Source organism: Camelus dromedarius, chromosome 2 (assembly GCF_036321535.1).
Source record: "Camelus dromedarius isolate mCamDro1 chromosome 2, mCamDro1.pat, whole genome shotgun sequence".
NCBI lineage: Eukaryota > Metazoa > Chordata > Mammalia > Artiodactyla > Camelidae > Camelus > Camelus dromedarius.
In genome coordinates this window covers 87245415-87262861 of record NC_087437.1, presented here as the reverse complement: position 1 = coordinate 87262861, position 17447 = coordinate 87245415, and the positions used below count along the sequence as shown (strand labels likewise).

General features: G+C 35.1%; 1 protein-coding gene across 2 annotated transcripts in view; it reads left to right on the top strand.

Annotated features, from left to right (window-relative positions):
• The first annotated feature begins 12378 nt into the window (after positions 1–12378).
• EPHA3 (EPH receptor A3) overlaps positions 12379–17447 on the top strand; it is a 329726-nt gene continuing 324657 nt past the window's right edge. For both annotated transcript variants that reach the window (XM_010978517.3, XM_010978516.3), the window contains exon 1: positions 12379–12624. In XM_010978517.3, coding sequence (XP_010976819.1) covers positions 12537–12624 — 88 coding nt within the window. In that variant the 5' untranslated portion in view covers positions 12379–12536. The remainder of the gene's footprint in view (positions 12625–17447) is intronic.

Below are 17447 nucleotides of genomic sequence, written 5' to 3'. Positions count from 1 at the left end.
GGCACTCCATTTTCTGGTAGAAATATCTTTGGAGGAGTATATCTGACATGCTGGCTCTCTCCCCCAAACCATAGATACACCCTCTTTCAAATTTTCAAATTAATATATTTCATATTACATTCTTTTCACCCAGTTTAGCTGTTTTAAAAAGCTCAATAAGAAATACAAACTAGTAATATAATTTCAAATTGCAAATAAATCTATTTAATCAGCATATTCTCTTAATATCTACCTTCAGTTACTCCTTTTTAAATTTAAAAATACTGAATTTCTGGAATTTTAAAAACCATAAAGGAAAATCGAGTTCTGAAAAAAAATTGTAATTCTTCATAATCAAATCACTGTTTTTAGGAAAATAAATTAAAGCCACTAAGACAAGGAATAACTAACATTTTGGGGGGAATGTTTGTATTTGTTAAACTTTATAATATGCCACTGCTTTTTATTTTCACTTTCATTTACCATCTTTGGAAGAAAAATAGAGAATCACTAGGCATTAGAAAAAATGACTCCATGTAAATCACAAATAAAATGTATCTATTGATCTCTAATCATGGCCTGTGACTGAATTTACTTTAAAGAGTTCATGCCTTCTGTATGTCTTGAGCTCATCCTCACTTTTGTTCTAGTTGCTGCCGATCATTGTTTCATTACCCAGCCCAGCCTTCCTCTGGAAGCCATTCATTAGGGAGCAGTAAGACAGACTTATGCAACATCATCGGCCTTTCTTCCCAATACATTAGCTGACTTGCTAGCTAAGTCAGGAAGTACAGATGAAAAAAATTTGTTCTTAGGAAGACCTCTTGAGAAGGTACTAATGAGATCATTCAGGAATATCTAAATATTTATTAAATGCCCATATACAAAGTAAGATGATGGAAAGAAGTGTCTGGATCAGATAGATTGAATCACTTTCTGTCACTCAGAATTCTGTTTACTGTTTCTGTAAGAATTCACTGCTTTCTAGAGAGTTTGTTATTGAGCAAAAATATTGGAACTTAGTTTGTATGTTAGGATGATTTGGGGGATACTATACATATACCTGTAATTTGTATCTGCCTTTTTCTTTTCCCTTTTTAACTTTTCTGTTTATTCTATTGTAGTATAACCTGGTAAAATATATCGCAAGATTTCCATTGCCTAAGATTTCTTTGAAGAGTCCCTGAGTGTCGTAGGTCTTATGGAAACATCAGTCACTGTCCTAATTCTAGGACTGTGATGCTTCATAAAGCAAAGACGTATCCAAGGGAATAAAAACTCATTTTTCTGAATTGGAAAACCTCTCTGTAATATTCAGAAACTGTGTTAAACAGGCTGACTTCTGTTTTCAGTCCTACGTGGAAGCTTTTCTTCACCCAAAGCTAACCTCGTATATTGTTAAATTCTTGGATAGATAAATATATAAAGATGAAGGAGCTAGGTGTTTCTATTAACCTCACAAATAATGCATTAAAATTTTTCTCTAGTTCTTTTCTTATAGCCTTAAGATTAATTTTAAAAAATGCAAGTGTCTACAAAACGAAACTCAGGTAATTGTACATTGATTAGGAAAATAAATGAAAGACTGTCTACTAGACCTGAGCCAACACGAGATATAGAGCAACTACAGGACTTGAGTGTCACTAGCTCTTCCTGTAATATGCTGGTCCTGAGAACAAATAAGGACTTTAAATCTCACAGCCGCCAACCAGGCTTTCTCTTTAAATCAGATGCTACAGTCATTCTATTCCACAATGAGTTATTTTGCAAATAAAAAAAAGATCGCTAGTTTGCTAAATGTTGATGCCTCTAAAATGACGGTCACTTACATGTGGTGCAATTAATTAAAAATACAAATTAAACTTTGTGGATATTAAATAGCTTTTTACAGGAAGTCTAAAAATTGAAATCTTGCTGGATATAATGTTTAATTTCTTTGGCAGTCATTTAAAATATTCATACATAATAGTTGTATTCTTATTCTTTATTCAAGCATGAGACCCTTCTGACTGTGTGGTTTGGTTTGTTGGAAGTTTAAAGGTATAAGAGTGCCCTTCTTCCTATTTGGGGGAAAAAACCCACAAAATAAAATACTGCATTTTGAGGATTTTAAATTTTAAAAACTAAAAGTAAAGAGAACAATTTTACATATTGAATATATTTGCATGGTCTTGTTAAACTGTAATTTTGTTTTGCTCATATCACTCTTTAAATTTCTCTGTATAAAATCAGTTTATTATGAATGGTAATAAGTTAGCATAAAGATTGCTAAATAAATTCAATCGGTATACAGAAAGTATTTTTCTGCTATTTGTTTGTTGCTTGCCTTAAGAATAATTTCTGGCTCTCTCTAGGGGTCATAGTTCATTTAACCAGCCCTTAATATTGTCTAGGCAACCCAGTTGTCTGTTTTTAAAGGAGTGGGCATATATGATTACTAATTTAATTTTTTATCAGAAATTTAGTATCCGTATCAATCTATTCAAAAACAATGAAACAAGTCTTACCAAGTCACTCATGTTATATGAGTAACTCTGCCTACGTTTCTGGGTTTTGTAAAACTGAAAAGGAAAATAAAAGAAGCAAGCTAGTAGATAGAGTGTTGAAGTCTGACATAAAATGAATCTCAAAAAGGGAAAAACAGAACAATAAAAAACCCTAAACTTTAGGTATATTATCATGAATGTGAATTCCACTTTCATTTATTCAACAAATATTGATGGTGGACCTGCTATGTGCTGGGTCCTGTTGTAGATGCTGGCAACACGGCTATGAACAAAACAGACCAAAATCTCTGCTCTCCTCGCATTTACACTGTTTGCTTAGTTACATAGTGTTTTGGATGAAGCCATCTTTTGAGGGCCTCGAACACTGGTCACAGGTGGTCAGTAGGCTCCTTGGCATCCGCAGGCCTCGTTACATTGCTAGCACAGTCAAGTTCTGGACAGCATCAGGCTCATCACAACATAGTGCATATTTCTCAGTTTTGGCATATTCCTCCATCAGTGAAGGGCCCCTTGTAACCCACCAAACATAGTTCAGAGTTAGAAAACTGTTAAGGACAGTTTAATCACATTTCCTTAACTTTTCCAGTAAATTTGACTAAACCATACACTTTGCAGAAAATATCTGTAATACACTGAAAATCTTACATTCATGTTATTCACATTATTCATTTTAATGGGGACAATCAATGAGGAAGCACAGCATAAAGAGGAGAAGGATAAAGAAACTGGGTCATTCATCCCAATACTTGTTAGTGTGGAAACGGACAGATTTCTCTGAACCAGGAGTCTAACGTCACACTTCCTTATCTTGATTCCTCAGGGCTATGACGAACTCATCACAGGGTCCAGATAAAGTAAGTAAAAGAATGTTATGTGATTGGATGAAACTCACACACAGACATTCATAACCCATCTTAATTAGTACCAATCAGGAAACTAATTAAACTCGACCTAAAAATAAAGTAGTGCTGCTTCCTGTGAAGACCTCTGGGCTTTGTGTCAGCGAGTTGATCTGACACCTGAATCTCCAGCTGCGGGAGCTGCGGTTTCTGCAGAGCCCTCTAGTGGAGAGCATGGCCTACAGCAGTTTCCCAAACCAGGAGCCTGACAATAAAAAAATCCTTCATGAAATCGAATGACGTGAGTACCGGCACCTGCCATCACTCCTTCACGTGTTTAGAAGCGATGGCACCTCCAACGTATAGGCACATATAGGCCGATTTCCTGTATGTGAACTTAATTTGTAAATTTATTCCAGCTTTTGTACTCCAAGGTGAATTGGTAAAATGTCTAAGTTTTCACTTGAGCCTTGACCTGTGCAAGTGTTTCAAAAAATAAGTATTAAATATTTGAGCCTAAACTGAGTTAGAAAAACTGCAAAGTAACACATGTGAAGGAGTAAGAAGATAACATGCACATTTTGAATCCTTCCATTGCCATAATTAAGAACTAGAGGAGGGTTTCATTTTTTTCTAGAAAAAAAAAATTGTATCATTAATATATTTGTAATTATTTTTAAATGCTTTAGGTGCAATCCCCTTTACCTTGATTTATTTTTTAATTTAGTTACCTTTGGAGCCTTAATTACCTCTGTAAAATGTATATTTTTTTATTTAAGGAAATATACTTGGATATGTAAAAACCTAGAGTTTGAAACAGAAGTAACTTCCATTTTAACTTGGGAAATACTGCACAGGTAAAGATGATTGACATTAAAATGTGGATTACCTGCCACATTTTAAATTATTTATCATTATTTAACCACTGTATTGACATGACAGAATAGGGATCACTGACCCAGAGCACAGTCTAGGAGACAAATTAGAAAAGCAGGTGAGGTTATTTGGGCTCTTGTGGAAACCAGAGTATCCGTGAAAAATCACAAATGTTTGACACTGTTGAATATAAGATCCCTATGACTTAATTTGGATTATTTTTCCTGATCCCAGCTGAATTGACAACTATGGTTAGACAAGCACATAGTCAGTTAATTTTTCTGTATTGAGTAATGCTATTTTATGTTCAGGGTTACAAGATACTTGAGAAACAAAATTGAAGCCATGTGTTCTCAAAATATATTTCTATAGAGCATTTAATAATCCTTTACTACCTTTTGTTTTTTGTTAAAAACTACTCTGGATGCACCTACATTTTTACCTCATCCATAAATGTATTTTCAATTATGACATCATTAAAACAATTTTCCTTCAACCAGTTAGTCATATTGCTGTTATTTGTTTTACAGAACCATATTCTCAATACACCAAAAAAAAAAAAAAAAACATAAAACAATGCTATTCTGTATTTAAAATGAATTCATTAGAAATGAGGAAAATGACTTTTTCATCTTCAGATAAACCTCCTCATACTTGTGAACACAAATTCATTTTGTATTAAGTCATAGTTTGCTTTTACAATGGTTTTCTTATGCTTGTTTAAGCTTTGCAAATCTCCTTGGATAGATAAAATTTGGCCTCAATAACATTCTTGGGAAATAATCATCAAACTGTAATTATCACATATTCAACATACCCGAAATAAAATGAAAAATTATTACACATGCTTATGTTGAATAGTGTCTTCTCTCTTCTAGATAATGTTTGGTATTTACTTTGTCAGGAAAGAACTTAAAATACTGGGCAGACAATCCATACCCTTGAAATAGTTCATTAACAATGCAGATGAGTGAATTATAAAATGCTTACAAGAGTAATATAGCTAGAAGTGAAGTAATACTTGACAGCAAAGATGAATCTATCTTGGCTCTATACATTCAAGAAGAGAGGGATTTGGGGTAATAAAGTATTATCTAACTAGTTTGTGGGAGCATTAGGTCTATCTTGAATTTTACTGGGAGATGAGGTTGAATTGATTAAGCTATGACTCCCAAATTTTTACCATCTGACTTTTTAAAATATTAATGCTTGGATTTAAATGTATACCTACATATTTATATTAATTTTCCAAACAAAATCTTTGTATTCTGGAACTTTGCCATACAAAATATTGTCAGATCTGCAGAGACATTGCCTGGGGACTTGTCCGAACTGCAGAATCTCAGGCCTTGTCCTAGATTTACTAAATCAGAGTCTGCATTTGAACAAGCTCCCCAGTCTCCTATGTATTAAAGACTGAGGCCTCCAGCTCTAGAAAACACTATTGGCTGGTGTATTAACACAGTATTTCACGAGCGCGCGCGCGCGTTTGTGTGTGTGAATGTGAGTGTACTTAAGTATATGGATGTGTATGTGTGTAAATATGTATCATCATTTCTCAAAAACTGACTTAAAAGGACTATGATACTGGTTCTGTCTCAGCCAAAACACTCCTCTCACTCCCCCACCACCTCCAGCCCCATATGCTCTTGCTCAGAGTTTGCTCAGAGCTTCGGGATGTTTTCCTTAGATTTTAAGATGAACTCTTGGCTTGTTTTGACTGTCTTCTGGCAAGAGAAATGGAAGACTAGGAAGTAATGGTACTAGTAAAGTTTGTTTTTAAAAATGGAGAAATGTTCCAGAGGTAATAATGAAAGTGAGCGTAAGAGTGAGTTTTAAACAGCGCTGGTGAATCCTAACAAGCAAATCACATTTATGATCTATTTTTTTGCTTTACTTTTAATGACTTCATAACAATTGGATGAAATCTTTCTAATTTACAATTAGCATTTTTCAATTAAAGCAGGCATGCTAATTTTTACATTGATTGCATAAACTTGCATGTTCAAACTCAAGATATATTCATTCTTGGTGGATATCAGTTAAAATATAGCAAATTAATTTGTGCAACCTACTGTGACTATTTTCAAATCCAAAATTCGGTAACTGTCTTGAAAAATCACAGCCCTTCAAAATATTTTCTTGGGTCGTGGTTTTCTTCTAATCACCCTCAAACACTTCGGTAACAGATGATTTCTTACTAAGTTTCTCCTAAGCATTGTTTCTAATACTTTCTTTGTATAATGGCAAGATCTTTCAGATCCCTTTCCTGTGGTTGCCTTTGACTGTGTGAACAGAAGGAAGTCACTAATGTTTTAGACTTTCTCTAATTGTAAAATGACAGGCTCCAGAGAATTTTGCAGCTCTACATATGATTTTCTGAGGGGGCATTCCCAGCCCTGTGGTCTTTCCATTAACTGGAAAAACCATTTTGTTTTCTATTTTCACTAAACTCTACCTCTTTGTTGTTGTTGTTGTTCATTATTTACTTCCTAAAATTTTCATCTCTTGTCATCTCCAACTCACTCTCTTTGCCTTTCTTTTATAATATGCACTCCTACTCAATACATTCTGATAATTATATATCCTCCATCTGCCTTTTCAACATTTTATTTAACAGAATTAATTTCCCCTCACTGTTTATGATCTGTCTGGACAATTTCATCTACTGCAGTGGACTAAGCCACTGCCAATTTACTAATGATTGTTCAGCTTGCAGTCTCTAACCTGCCTTCCCTTCTGAGCTTTTGCATCTAACTTCTGGCTTGAGAATATTTACACTTGCGTCTCTCCATGTCCTAAATAGAAGTCGTCATTTTCCCACCTTTTCTTTATATCCCAAATTTGATCCCCTAAATTCCTTATAAAAGAATTGTATCACTAGTCAGCTAAACACAGGAGAGAGAAATCTTATAAGCCTCTTCCATTTTGTAAAACTCTCATTACACCTAGTTTTCCCCTTTTCTAGGTCTGCCTTCTCCTCTAAGCTTAGCTTCTTGCAAGAGTAGCACATTTACTGCCTCTACTTCCTCACTTTCCATTTACTCCTTTATCTTAATCCTACATGCAGGCCAATGACTCCACCAAAACTGCTGCCACCAAAGTCATGAAAACCTTCAGCTGTCAAACCCAATTGTGATTTTCCGTCAATATCTTACTGGACATTTTTGTTGGAAGCACTGTTGACCATGAACTGTTTATGAAATCCTTTAAAAGTTTGGCTTCCAAAAAGCTAATCATTTCTAGTTCTTTGCTCTTCTCTGTTTCTGCCTGTCTTTTAAGTACAGACTTACCTCATTTTATTGAGCTTTGCTTTATTGTGCTTTGCAGATACTGCGTTTTTTACAATTGAAGTTTTACGGCAACCCTGTGTCAAACAAGTCTATCGATGCCATTTTTTCCAATAGAATTTTTTCACTTGTCACTGTGTCACATTTTGGTAATTCTCATAATATTTCAAACTTTTTCATTATTATTATATTTATTATGGTGATCTGTGATCAGTGATCTTTGATGTTACTATTGTAATTGTTTCAGCATTTTTAATCAACAAAGTATTTTTTAATTAAGGAATGTATATTGATTTTTCTTAAGACAATGTTATCACATACTTAATAGACTACAGTATAGTGTAAATACAACTTTTACATGCACTGGGAAACCAAAAAACTTGCATGACTCTCTTTATTGCCATGGTTACTCTACTGTCGTGGTCTGGAACCAACCTGCAGTATTTCTGGGGTACGCCTGTATTGGTAAATGTTAGGGTTTCATCTTTTGGCCAGCACTTTGTTTACATGAATGAAACTCATTATCTTTTATGCTAATTACAGTCGTCCCTCCCTTGGTATCCTCCAGGGATTGTTTCCAGGACCCCCTTGAACACCAATATCTGTGGATGCTCAAACCCCTTACATAAAATAGAAGCCCCGTGAGTACAGTCAGCCCTCCGTGTCCCCATGTTCAGCATTGGCACATACAGAGGGCAGCCGTATTTTCAAAGGGAATTATTTCCAGAGGAACAACTCCAGTCAAAATCTCTGTCTCCTATTAGTTCTTCAGCCCTTGGTTTTCCCTCAGGTCACTTCATCTGCATAAACCTATAATAAAAATTGTGCATCTCATGTTCATTCTCTCGTCTCAAATCTCTCTCGCGTTGCTGACTACCTCCTCACTGAAGCCACAGCATGAAAGGCCTCTTGGACATTTCCGTCTACCTCATTTTTCATAATCAGTCTAGTAAGTCCTTTACCAATTCCATCCACTTAGGTCTGTGTGATTTGTAGTTCTGCCGTCACTGCTCAGTATAATGCCCTCTAGATCTCTCTTCTGAACCAAGATAAAAAATGTATTGAATGCTTTTAATGTAAGCACAAGGCTTACACTTTATCTGTACCACCCCAAATCTCATATAATCCTTACAACATCCCTATGAGATAGGATCTGTTATTATTAGAATTTCTAAGAGTAACAGAGCCAGGGCCATCACCTAGATTAGTCTGATTCAAGAACCCTACTCTTACCTCTACGTGATATTGGCTATCTGCTTGCAAAGGAATCCTAACTGATCTCTTAGCTCCTAATTGGTGATTTTGATTCTGTTTTACCCACCCCACTTAACTATGTCAAAATGACCTTTTAAAAATGCTAGTTGAATATGTTTCTCTTCTGCCCCACGTTACCCTCGAGAGCAAGCTCCTGAGAACAGCTGAGTTCATCACCACCTGGCTCCTTCCTAACCCTCCTGGGTCCTCCTTCCTATACCCTTTGCACTGCCTCAAACTCCACGCTCTAGTAATAGAGATATATGTTTTCCTCCAGGAAGCATGCTTTTCACGTTTAATCTCTCTTCTCAGAACTCTTTTCTTTAAAACACAACTTTCCAGCTGCCATTCAATTGCCATCTATGCTAGGGAAGTGTCCCTTAATCTCTAACGAAGTTCCCCCCACCCCTCCACCTTCTACTATGAAAATATTCTGCATGTACTGCTACCTAACACTTGCATCATTTCTTGATCGGATTCTAAATTATTTAAGCGTACAGTTATTCATGCTTTTGCCCTCAGTGTCTAGCACATGATCAGGCACGTGTTAGCCACTCACCTTGCATTGAACTGAACTATTAGGGGAATTAAATATTGCAAATGTATTCATCATCTCCCTCTTCCTTAGCCCCCAAATACAATTTTTTTTGGGGGGGGGGAAGAATGTTGTTTCACCTCACGTGTGTATTTTAATTTCATCTTATATTTTCTTTCTGTCTGTGAGATGATTCTAGTTCAGTTCCTTATTACTTTAGTTATTTTAAAATGGTTTCGAATCTCACCTTTCTGCCTCTGATTTTCCCTCCTTCACACTCAGCAGTGGTTCTCAAATGTCAGGGATCAAAAGGATTACCTGCGAAGCTTGTCATGTTGCAAGTTCGTGGGTCCCAACCTCAGAGATTCAAATTCCATGAGTCTGTGGTAGGCAGAAGGGATCTGCACTTTCAATAAGTATTCCAGGTACTTCAGTAGCAGGTGGTCCATATACCACAGGTGGAGACGCTCTGCTCAATGCGCTCAGTAAAATTTTTCCCTAAAACTCAGATATGATCAAGTTCTTATGTGCTGAAATGCTTTTTATGTCTCTCTTTCATCTAGAATATATTGTAAGGGGGGAGGGTATAGCTGAGGGGTAGAGTGTGTGCCTAGCATGCACAAGGTCCTGGGTTCAATCCCCAGTACCTCTATTAAAGTAAATAAAAACCTAATTACCTCCCCCACAAAAAATACAAAATAAATGAATAAACATTTTTAAATGTGAAATTATTTTTTAAAATACTCAAAAAAAAAAAGAATAAGTGAAAAAAATTTTTAAGGAGATTAGAATTTATAAAATCATTGACAAGTGGCGTAGAAATTTCTGAAGTTTCCAATCTGCCTTTCAAAGAACATCTCTTAGCACTCTGTCCCCACCCTCCTTTTCCTCCTATCCAGGCCCCTTTTGTATCACTCATACTCTTTGCTCTATATCTGCCAAATGCTTTCTTTTGCCCTCACTTGGAAACTATTATGATTTTGTTTATGTTCCTGCAGTGCCTTCTGAGCCATTCTTCAGTTAGCGAACTCCTACTCATCCTTCAAACCCCAACTCAGTTATTACTTTTTTGATGAGGCTGTTCCTGAATCGGCTGCCCACACTTCTATCCTTCCTGCTTCTACTGTGGCCAAATTCCTTGCACCCCTCTGTTTGTGGACATCACTCTTTTTCACATCTAATCAGAATGGCATTCAGGTTCTGGAAACTCTTTATTGTCTGATGTCTCTTGATCTAGAGAGTTTATAATTGAGAAATCCTATATTATTTACATTATATTCCTAGGCCAGAAATTGCTTTTTACTCATTTTCACACTATTGTAGCTCCCTTTGAACAGGAATCCCTCTTTTCACAGCGATAAGCAGTTTAAGTGTGAAAAGAGTAGTGTGAGGGGAAGCCAGGATATGGGGATATCAGCACATTGGCATGTTTTTCCAAAATGTTTTTAAATTGTCACTTCCAAATAAGACTATTTTCTTTCAAGTTTCAGACAATTTTTATCTACACCTAGAACAATGGAACCGTGCAGTTGGGAAGACTACAGTTGGTTTGGAACTTTAAAAAATACCAGTCACCACTATCTGAAGCCTCTGCTTAGTATCTGTCATTATTTTCAATTCTGACAGACTTGGCACTTGAAGAGGGTTCTACAGCCTCCGCTGACACAATGTGGGAAGACGTTAGAGATACAAAGTAACAAGGCACACACAGAAAAGTGAGCAGAGTTACTGCCTTTCCTGCTTCCTCCACCCCCCAACATCCCATCCCAGCCAACATACTATTATCAAAAGACACTCATTTAAATTCCTGTGAAAATCGTGCACTCTCATTAAAAACATAGTGTTTGTGCAAAGAATATCTTATTAGCAAGGCCTTTCAAACCCTTATTTAGATTCTACAACTTAAAGCTGTAAAATCGATCACTGCTCTTACAGCTGTCAACTTACCTTTACTTTCTAGAGTTGTGCAAGGAATGTAAGAGGCTTGTTTTCTGTTTAGAATATAAAAAAATAGGTGAGCGGCAGGATATTTTATGTTTTAAAAAGAAGCAAGGATAGTTCTCAAAATATCAATTACCAATTACTTGGCTGAAATAGATGGCAATTCTGTTGTCCAGCAAGGGAACAGGAAATAAGAGAAACCACTTATAACCATAGTGCAAAAAGTAAGCAAGAAAGTGCAAGGACACTATTATGTAGCATTTGGACTGGAATGCTAAAGAGGAACAGCATCCAACTATTATCAGATTGGAAGTGGCTGAGAAGCTAACCGGGGAGCTGTGAATTATGCATTGTTTATCTCACAGAACCCAGAGATCCAAATGCTGGATGGTGAGGGAGGGAAGGTTGTGATGGGCTGTCATACACTTTCGGCTTGATTTCTATTACTCTTATTTAGACCCACAGCATAGAACAAGAGATGCATGCTGGCCTGCAGCTATTCCTAGGGCTGGGTTTGCTCACTCCCATAGGATGCTTCCCAGTTTGGAAAACCAAAGTGCACTTTTTGTGCACTGGAATCCCGAGCCAAATCTCTTTCAAAGTGCTGATACCACTTGGTGTACAACTGAAGAGACTTTCTGATCTGGGGTGTGTATTGGTGTCTTTATGCACCGCAAAGGACTGCTGAAGAGTTATGCTCACACTGAACATAATGAAGGAATAATCCTGATTTTTCATTTGGATACAATCACATTGATTTTTTTTTTTAATGAAAGGCTCCTGTTCTTTAATAACAAACATTTCTCTGGCATTTCAGTTTCTTTTCTACTCACTCTGCCATTTGACACTCCTATCAGGGTTTCTGGTTTCTTCAGGGAATTAACCTAAGAAGAGCATGTACTGCAAACAATAAAATAGCTGCTTTTCCCTGAAAATAAAGAGGGGGTGTTTTTCCCTCCCTATCACTACTCCCCACCACCGTTCCATTATAACTTCTGGATTTCCTGACCCTTCGGTGACGCCTGAGGCCCCCACCCTCTCCATCCCCAGCTCTGAGCTTCATAGCCGTCTGCGAGCCCCCGCGCGCAGTCCTGCGCTTCTTCAGTGCCCGCTTCCGACGGCGCTAGGACCCAGGGAAGTCCCTGAGAAAGGTTCGCAGAAAGGCAGCCAGACTCCTCCTTATCTCCAGTGTCAAACTTGACATCAGCCTGCGAGCGGAGCATGGTAACTTCTCCAGCAATCAGAGCGCTCCCCCTCACATCAGTGGCATGCTTCATGGAGATATGCTCCTCTCACTGCCCTCTGCACGAGCAACATGGACTGTCACCTCTCCATCCTCCTCCTTCTCAGCGTCTCTGTTCTCAACTGCTTCGGAGAACTGACTCTCCAACCTTCCAATGAAGGTAAGCCAGGTACAGCGACGCGCACAGCCCTGCCCCGCGGGGCTAACGCTCCTCCAAGCACGTTCTCACCCAAGCCTTTTCAGGTCGCTGAGGTGCCTTCGAATAAAGCAGTTTGCTCTCAGAGTAAACTAAAGAGGTGCTTTTATTTTCGGCTCGCTTCTAAAACACTTTAAGAGATAATTTTGGATTGCCTAAACCTAAAATGTGTTTTTAATCTGATACCAATTCAGGCAATTACCTTGTTTGCCAATTTTAAGCAGAGAGAAAGAAAATTTCTCCAGTTTTACAACCCAGTATGTTAATTGCCAAATAGCCATGTTACTATTTCATTTTCTGATTATGACCATGTAGTACTCTGAGAAGTTTAAAAGAAAATTCCACCCCCTCTCTAGATTCTTTAGTATGTTTAAAGGTAATGACAGGTTGTTCCTACTTAGGATCATGGCATTTATGAATGGACTAAAGGGAAATAAGAGTTTGTTGAAGCAGAGATGTGTGTGTGTGCGCGCGTGTGTGTGTATTTATGTTGCAACTGCTGTAATAAAGTGATGTGTATCCTGCCAGGCGGTGGTTTGCTCTATGGTACAGTAGAACGTTCTAATGAGCAGCATATGCCACATTAACATAAGTAATATTTGCAGGAATTACAATAAGCTTAGGTTGAATTTTCTTTGTTTAAGGGTTTATATATGAATAAGAGAATGTATTTAATGAATAGTGAAAATCTCCTGGGTAGGTGTAGTAAATAACTAAATAGCAAATTAAGAAAGAATGTTCATATGCAGCAAATGGTATTTCCTTAATGTTGGGTTATTTATTTTCCTCATAATGGGCATTCATCCCTTTTCAATGAATGAAAGTGCATACCTAATATTAAGGACACCAATGTTTCTTATAAGATTGTATGCTTAACAGATACATTGCCTTTTTCCTGCATACCCTTTTGTGAACTATTCCTAAGATTTGTGAATACAATCACTAACTCTTAGGACAAACTTCTCTGAATAATTGATTGCTTTAAAGCAACACTTGCAACTTTGATTCCCTCTTAATCATTTTGAACTTATAACAATAACATTTGGCAATTTATTTTTCAATTTAGCAATACTTAGCAATTGATGTGCAAATGCTACATTATATATCATGTCACTCACTAAAAGTATTTATTGGCAAGTCAGTACTATTTTATATTGCATATATTATTTTTAAAAACCACATGTAAAAACTTAAATATATTTAGAAACTTTTAAATTAAATATAAAAACTGCTGCTCATATTTGGTGACCTACTTTCACTGCTAATAGAGCAGTTTAATTTCATTCTTTCCTCAGTGACTGCTTTTATCAACTTGGCAGATTTCATTAAATTTTTTGTCTTGTTTTTAATTAGGAAGTTAAAAATTCTAAAATAGAAGGCTCAAGAAATGATCTTACCTTTAAGTGACTTTTTTTTTACAAATCAAATTAAAATGTTTATTTGAAAGTAATGGTCAATCATTCTTTATGAATGAAAGGCAAGAGTAGTTATTTGTATCATGAGTAACATATCAATAAGTTAAAATTAATGTTTATTCTTTTTGTTTCTTTGAAAATAATAAAGTATTGATAATAGCTAGAAAAACAGTAATATAATTTCCATATTGCTATGATAAATTGTATTTCTCCAGAAGGAATATTTATAAACTATTTAGATAATGGATTTCACTGAATTAATAATGCACTGGGATATAGCTTAGAGTCAGCATTATTGTGCAAAACTTAACCTTTCAGGAAACCATAAGAGAAAAAAAGGCCCTTTAAATTTATTCACATTTATCTAAAATTAATGAATATTTATGTAGTGAAATAGGAATAATCAAATGCAAATTGCTTTTAAATCACACCTTGTGTATATTTGGGTATATAACACATATTATTTTATAGGCAGGTACACATTAACAATATGTATATAAGAAGGTAAATATATTTTAAAAAACTGACATAATTACATTTAACTTGCTTGGCCAAAACTTTACCTATCCACTGTTTATTATTCTTTCCAGATCATGTCTTATAGGTAATTTTTCCTTACCCTTCTGAAGTCACAAAGGGAAGCTTTGAAACAAAATTTAAAATGAATGATTTAACTTGGGTAATATTTGAATAAGATTTCAAATATTAACACAGTAGCTTGAGTCTTAGTAGTAGAGTTGAACAACATGAAAAGGGAAAAATCCAAGTATGGGCCAAGATTTCCATGCAAGTCTTCTAACAATGTCATTTGAATAGAAAGCAGTGCTTCTGAAAATTCATAGATTGGGTGGAAGGAATAACGATAAAATGGATCTCTTTAGTATAGCTTTCTGATATAAATTTTGAGAACCGGAATACAAAATACTAGGTTGCATTTTAAATACTATGCTAAAAATTATATTTCAATGCTATAGAAAATTTCACTAGAACTTTACTAGTAAAATTTACTAGATTTTATTTGCAATCTATTATGAAGTTAGGCATGATAGAACTAAAGCAGAACAAAACCCAAGCCACTGACTGAGTTAATTGCTAGGAAACTTGTCACTGTGTGACTTTTTTCTTTTTAATTTGAGATTTGATAATCAAATATCAATACTGAAATGCCATTGGTCCATGATAAGAGAAAACACTTAGAAAAAAGTTTAATATGAACTTTCCTTTTACTAATCCAGTTACAAATAACTTTCTAATATGCTTTCAAGGAAATGATTCCAGGTGATACTTTCTATTACTGGCCTTCTCAATGATCATAGATTATTTATAATTACTTACAAATTTGATCATCCCTTAAATAAAAAATTGGCCTATACACTTAAACAGAAACTTTACAAAAGCTGCATGAAACTTTATTAAAATCTTATCAGGTCTCTCCGTTTACATGACGCCCCATGAAAAGATTTCCAATAGGAAATGAACTACTTTTCATGACAAAATAGAAATCTTACACCATGTATTGTTAGAAAAATTTATATATTTGCTCCCTGTTCCCATCCTAGATGGATGATGATAATGATAAACAAAAATAACTTTATAAAGAGGTTGAATCTTGATATCAAGTAAAGAATTGACTATTATGAGTTCAATCTCTTTTAGCATTGGATAAAGTACTCTCTTTAAACACTCTTCTATGTTTCAAGCAAGCTGAGGCAGAGTGCACTGCTTATTCATCAGCACATAATATACTAAATCATTTTGCTACCCAGAAGTATTTGTAAGTTAGGTTAACATTTACCCATAGGGTTCTTTACGTTGGGAATCAGTTTTCAAAATAAAAGTGAATAAAATTCAATCTACATATTTATATACTACTTATTTGGGGAGACTTTTATTGGAGTGACTGGGACACCGTTTCTAGGAAATGTACTTCACTGAACATAAATCACCTAAGTTACTAGAGGAGATGATGTGATTGTTTAAAGCTTAAAAGTAAAATTTGCAGATGAACACTGGATGCTTCCCACTTAATATTTGGCAAATGATGGAGACAATAAACATTTAAATAGCAGATGATTCTCTTTTTTAAAATTACTACGAATTGGCATCATTTTCTTATATAAACACTTATCCTCAAATAATAATACAACATTGTGATTGAAACAATAATAGAGAACTAAGATACCATGTCATCTTTATAGGTGTTCTTTTTTTAAAAGAGGGTTTACATTTGCTTTTAATAGCATTTTATCATTCTAGACTAAATAATTGAATGCATTATACATTTTTGTAATTTAATAGCTCTCCTAATAGCTCGCCCTTACTTCCCTCTAACAGTTATAACTGTGCTATTTGCCTGGAGGTAGGAGAAACCTTAATTTCACTATTTTATAACCCACAACAGTTAACACTTGACCTAGGTCATTAACAGGATTATCAGCAAATTTGTTTAAGCTTTTACTGACAACCTGAATTGCTAGGATAATATTTTGATTGTGCCGGAAAGAAACTTCTTGTAACCTCTCAAAATCTGTCATGAAATTAATTCATTCTGAATCTATATTTTCCTAAAGACTAATATTGATAACAACAATTCAAGTGGGGAAATGTCCACTGATACCCCATTCTCCTCACTCTTCTGTTTTATACATCACACCATTCTTGTCCTTGTCATAAATGAGTAATTAAAAACTCTTTTAAACAGTAAATATTCTGGTGAAACAATAGATTTATAAATTCCAACCAGTTTCACTGTAACTATCAACATTTTCAATTTTATGCTTTTTTATTATTGGTTCTGTAGTTAATACTGTTTTTCTGCCCATTTTAAGATATAAAGTCAATTGAATATTTATGACTCAGAAGCAACTGGAACTATAAAAGGGAAACTACATATAATAAAACACCTTTACCAAGTGTAAGATTATGGTTGGGTTTTCTATAAAATTGTCTTTTCCATGAAACATTAGTAATTTGGAGTTACAATGAAAGGCATTTAAAATTAATATAAACATTTTAAACAAAATGTGCACAATCAGAACTTAAAGATATCTCTTTAACAATGTGTAGTGGGTTTAGGAAGTTTCATGTGAAGATTTTTATTAATTGAGTATAATTATGGTTTGCTCTTTGCTTGTATAAACAATTTGGTAGTTTCACCTTGACTCGTAAGAAACTTATCCTTAAAGAAAAGATTTAATAAGATTCTTGATTGTGTCTATCTATTATCTACATTTTAATATTCAAATTTTGGTGTGTTCTTTAAGGATCCTTCACTTTTAACAGTTTCTCAGTATAACTTTCTTTATGAAGATCCCTAAATATTAAAATTGTTACTGAAACTTTGGAATTTTTCTGAAATAAAATATATGCAAT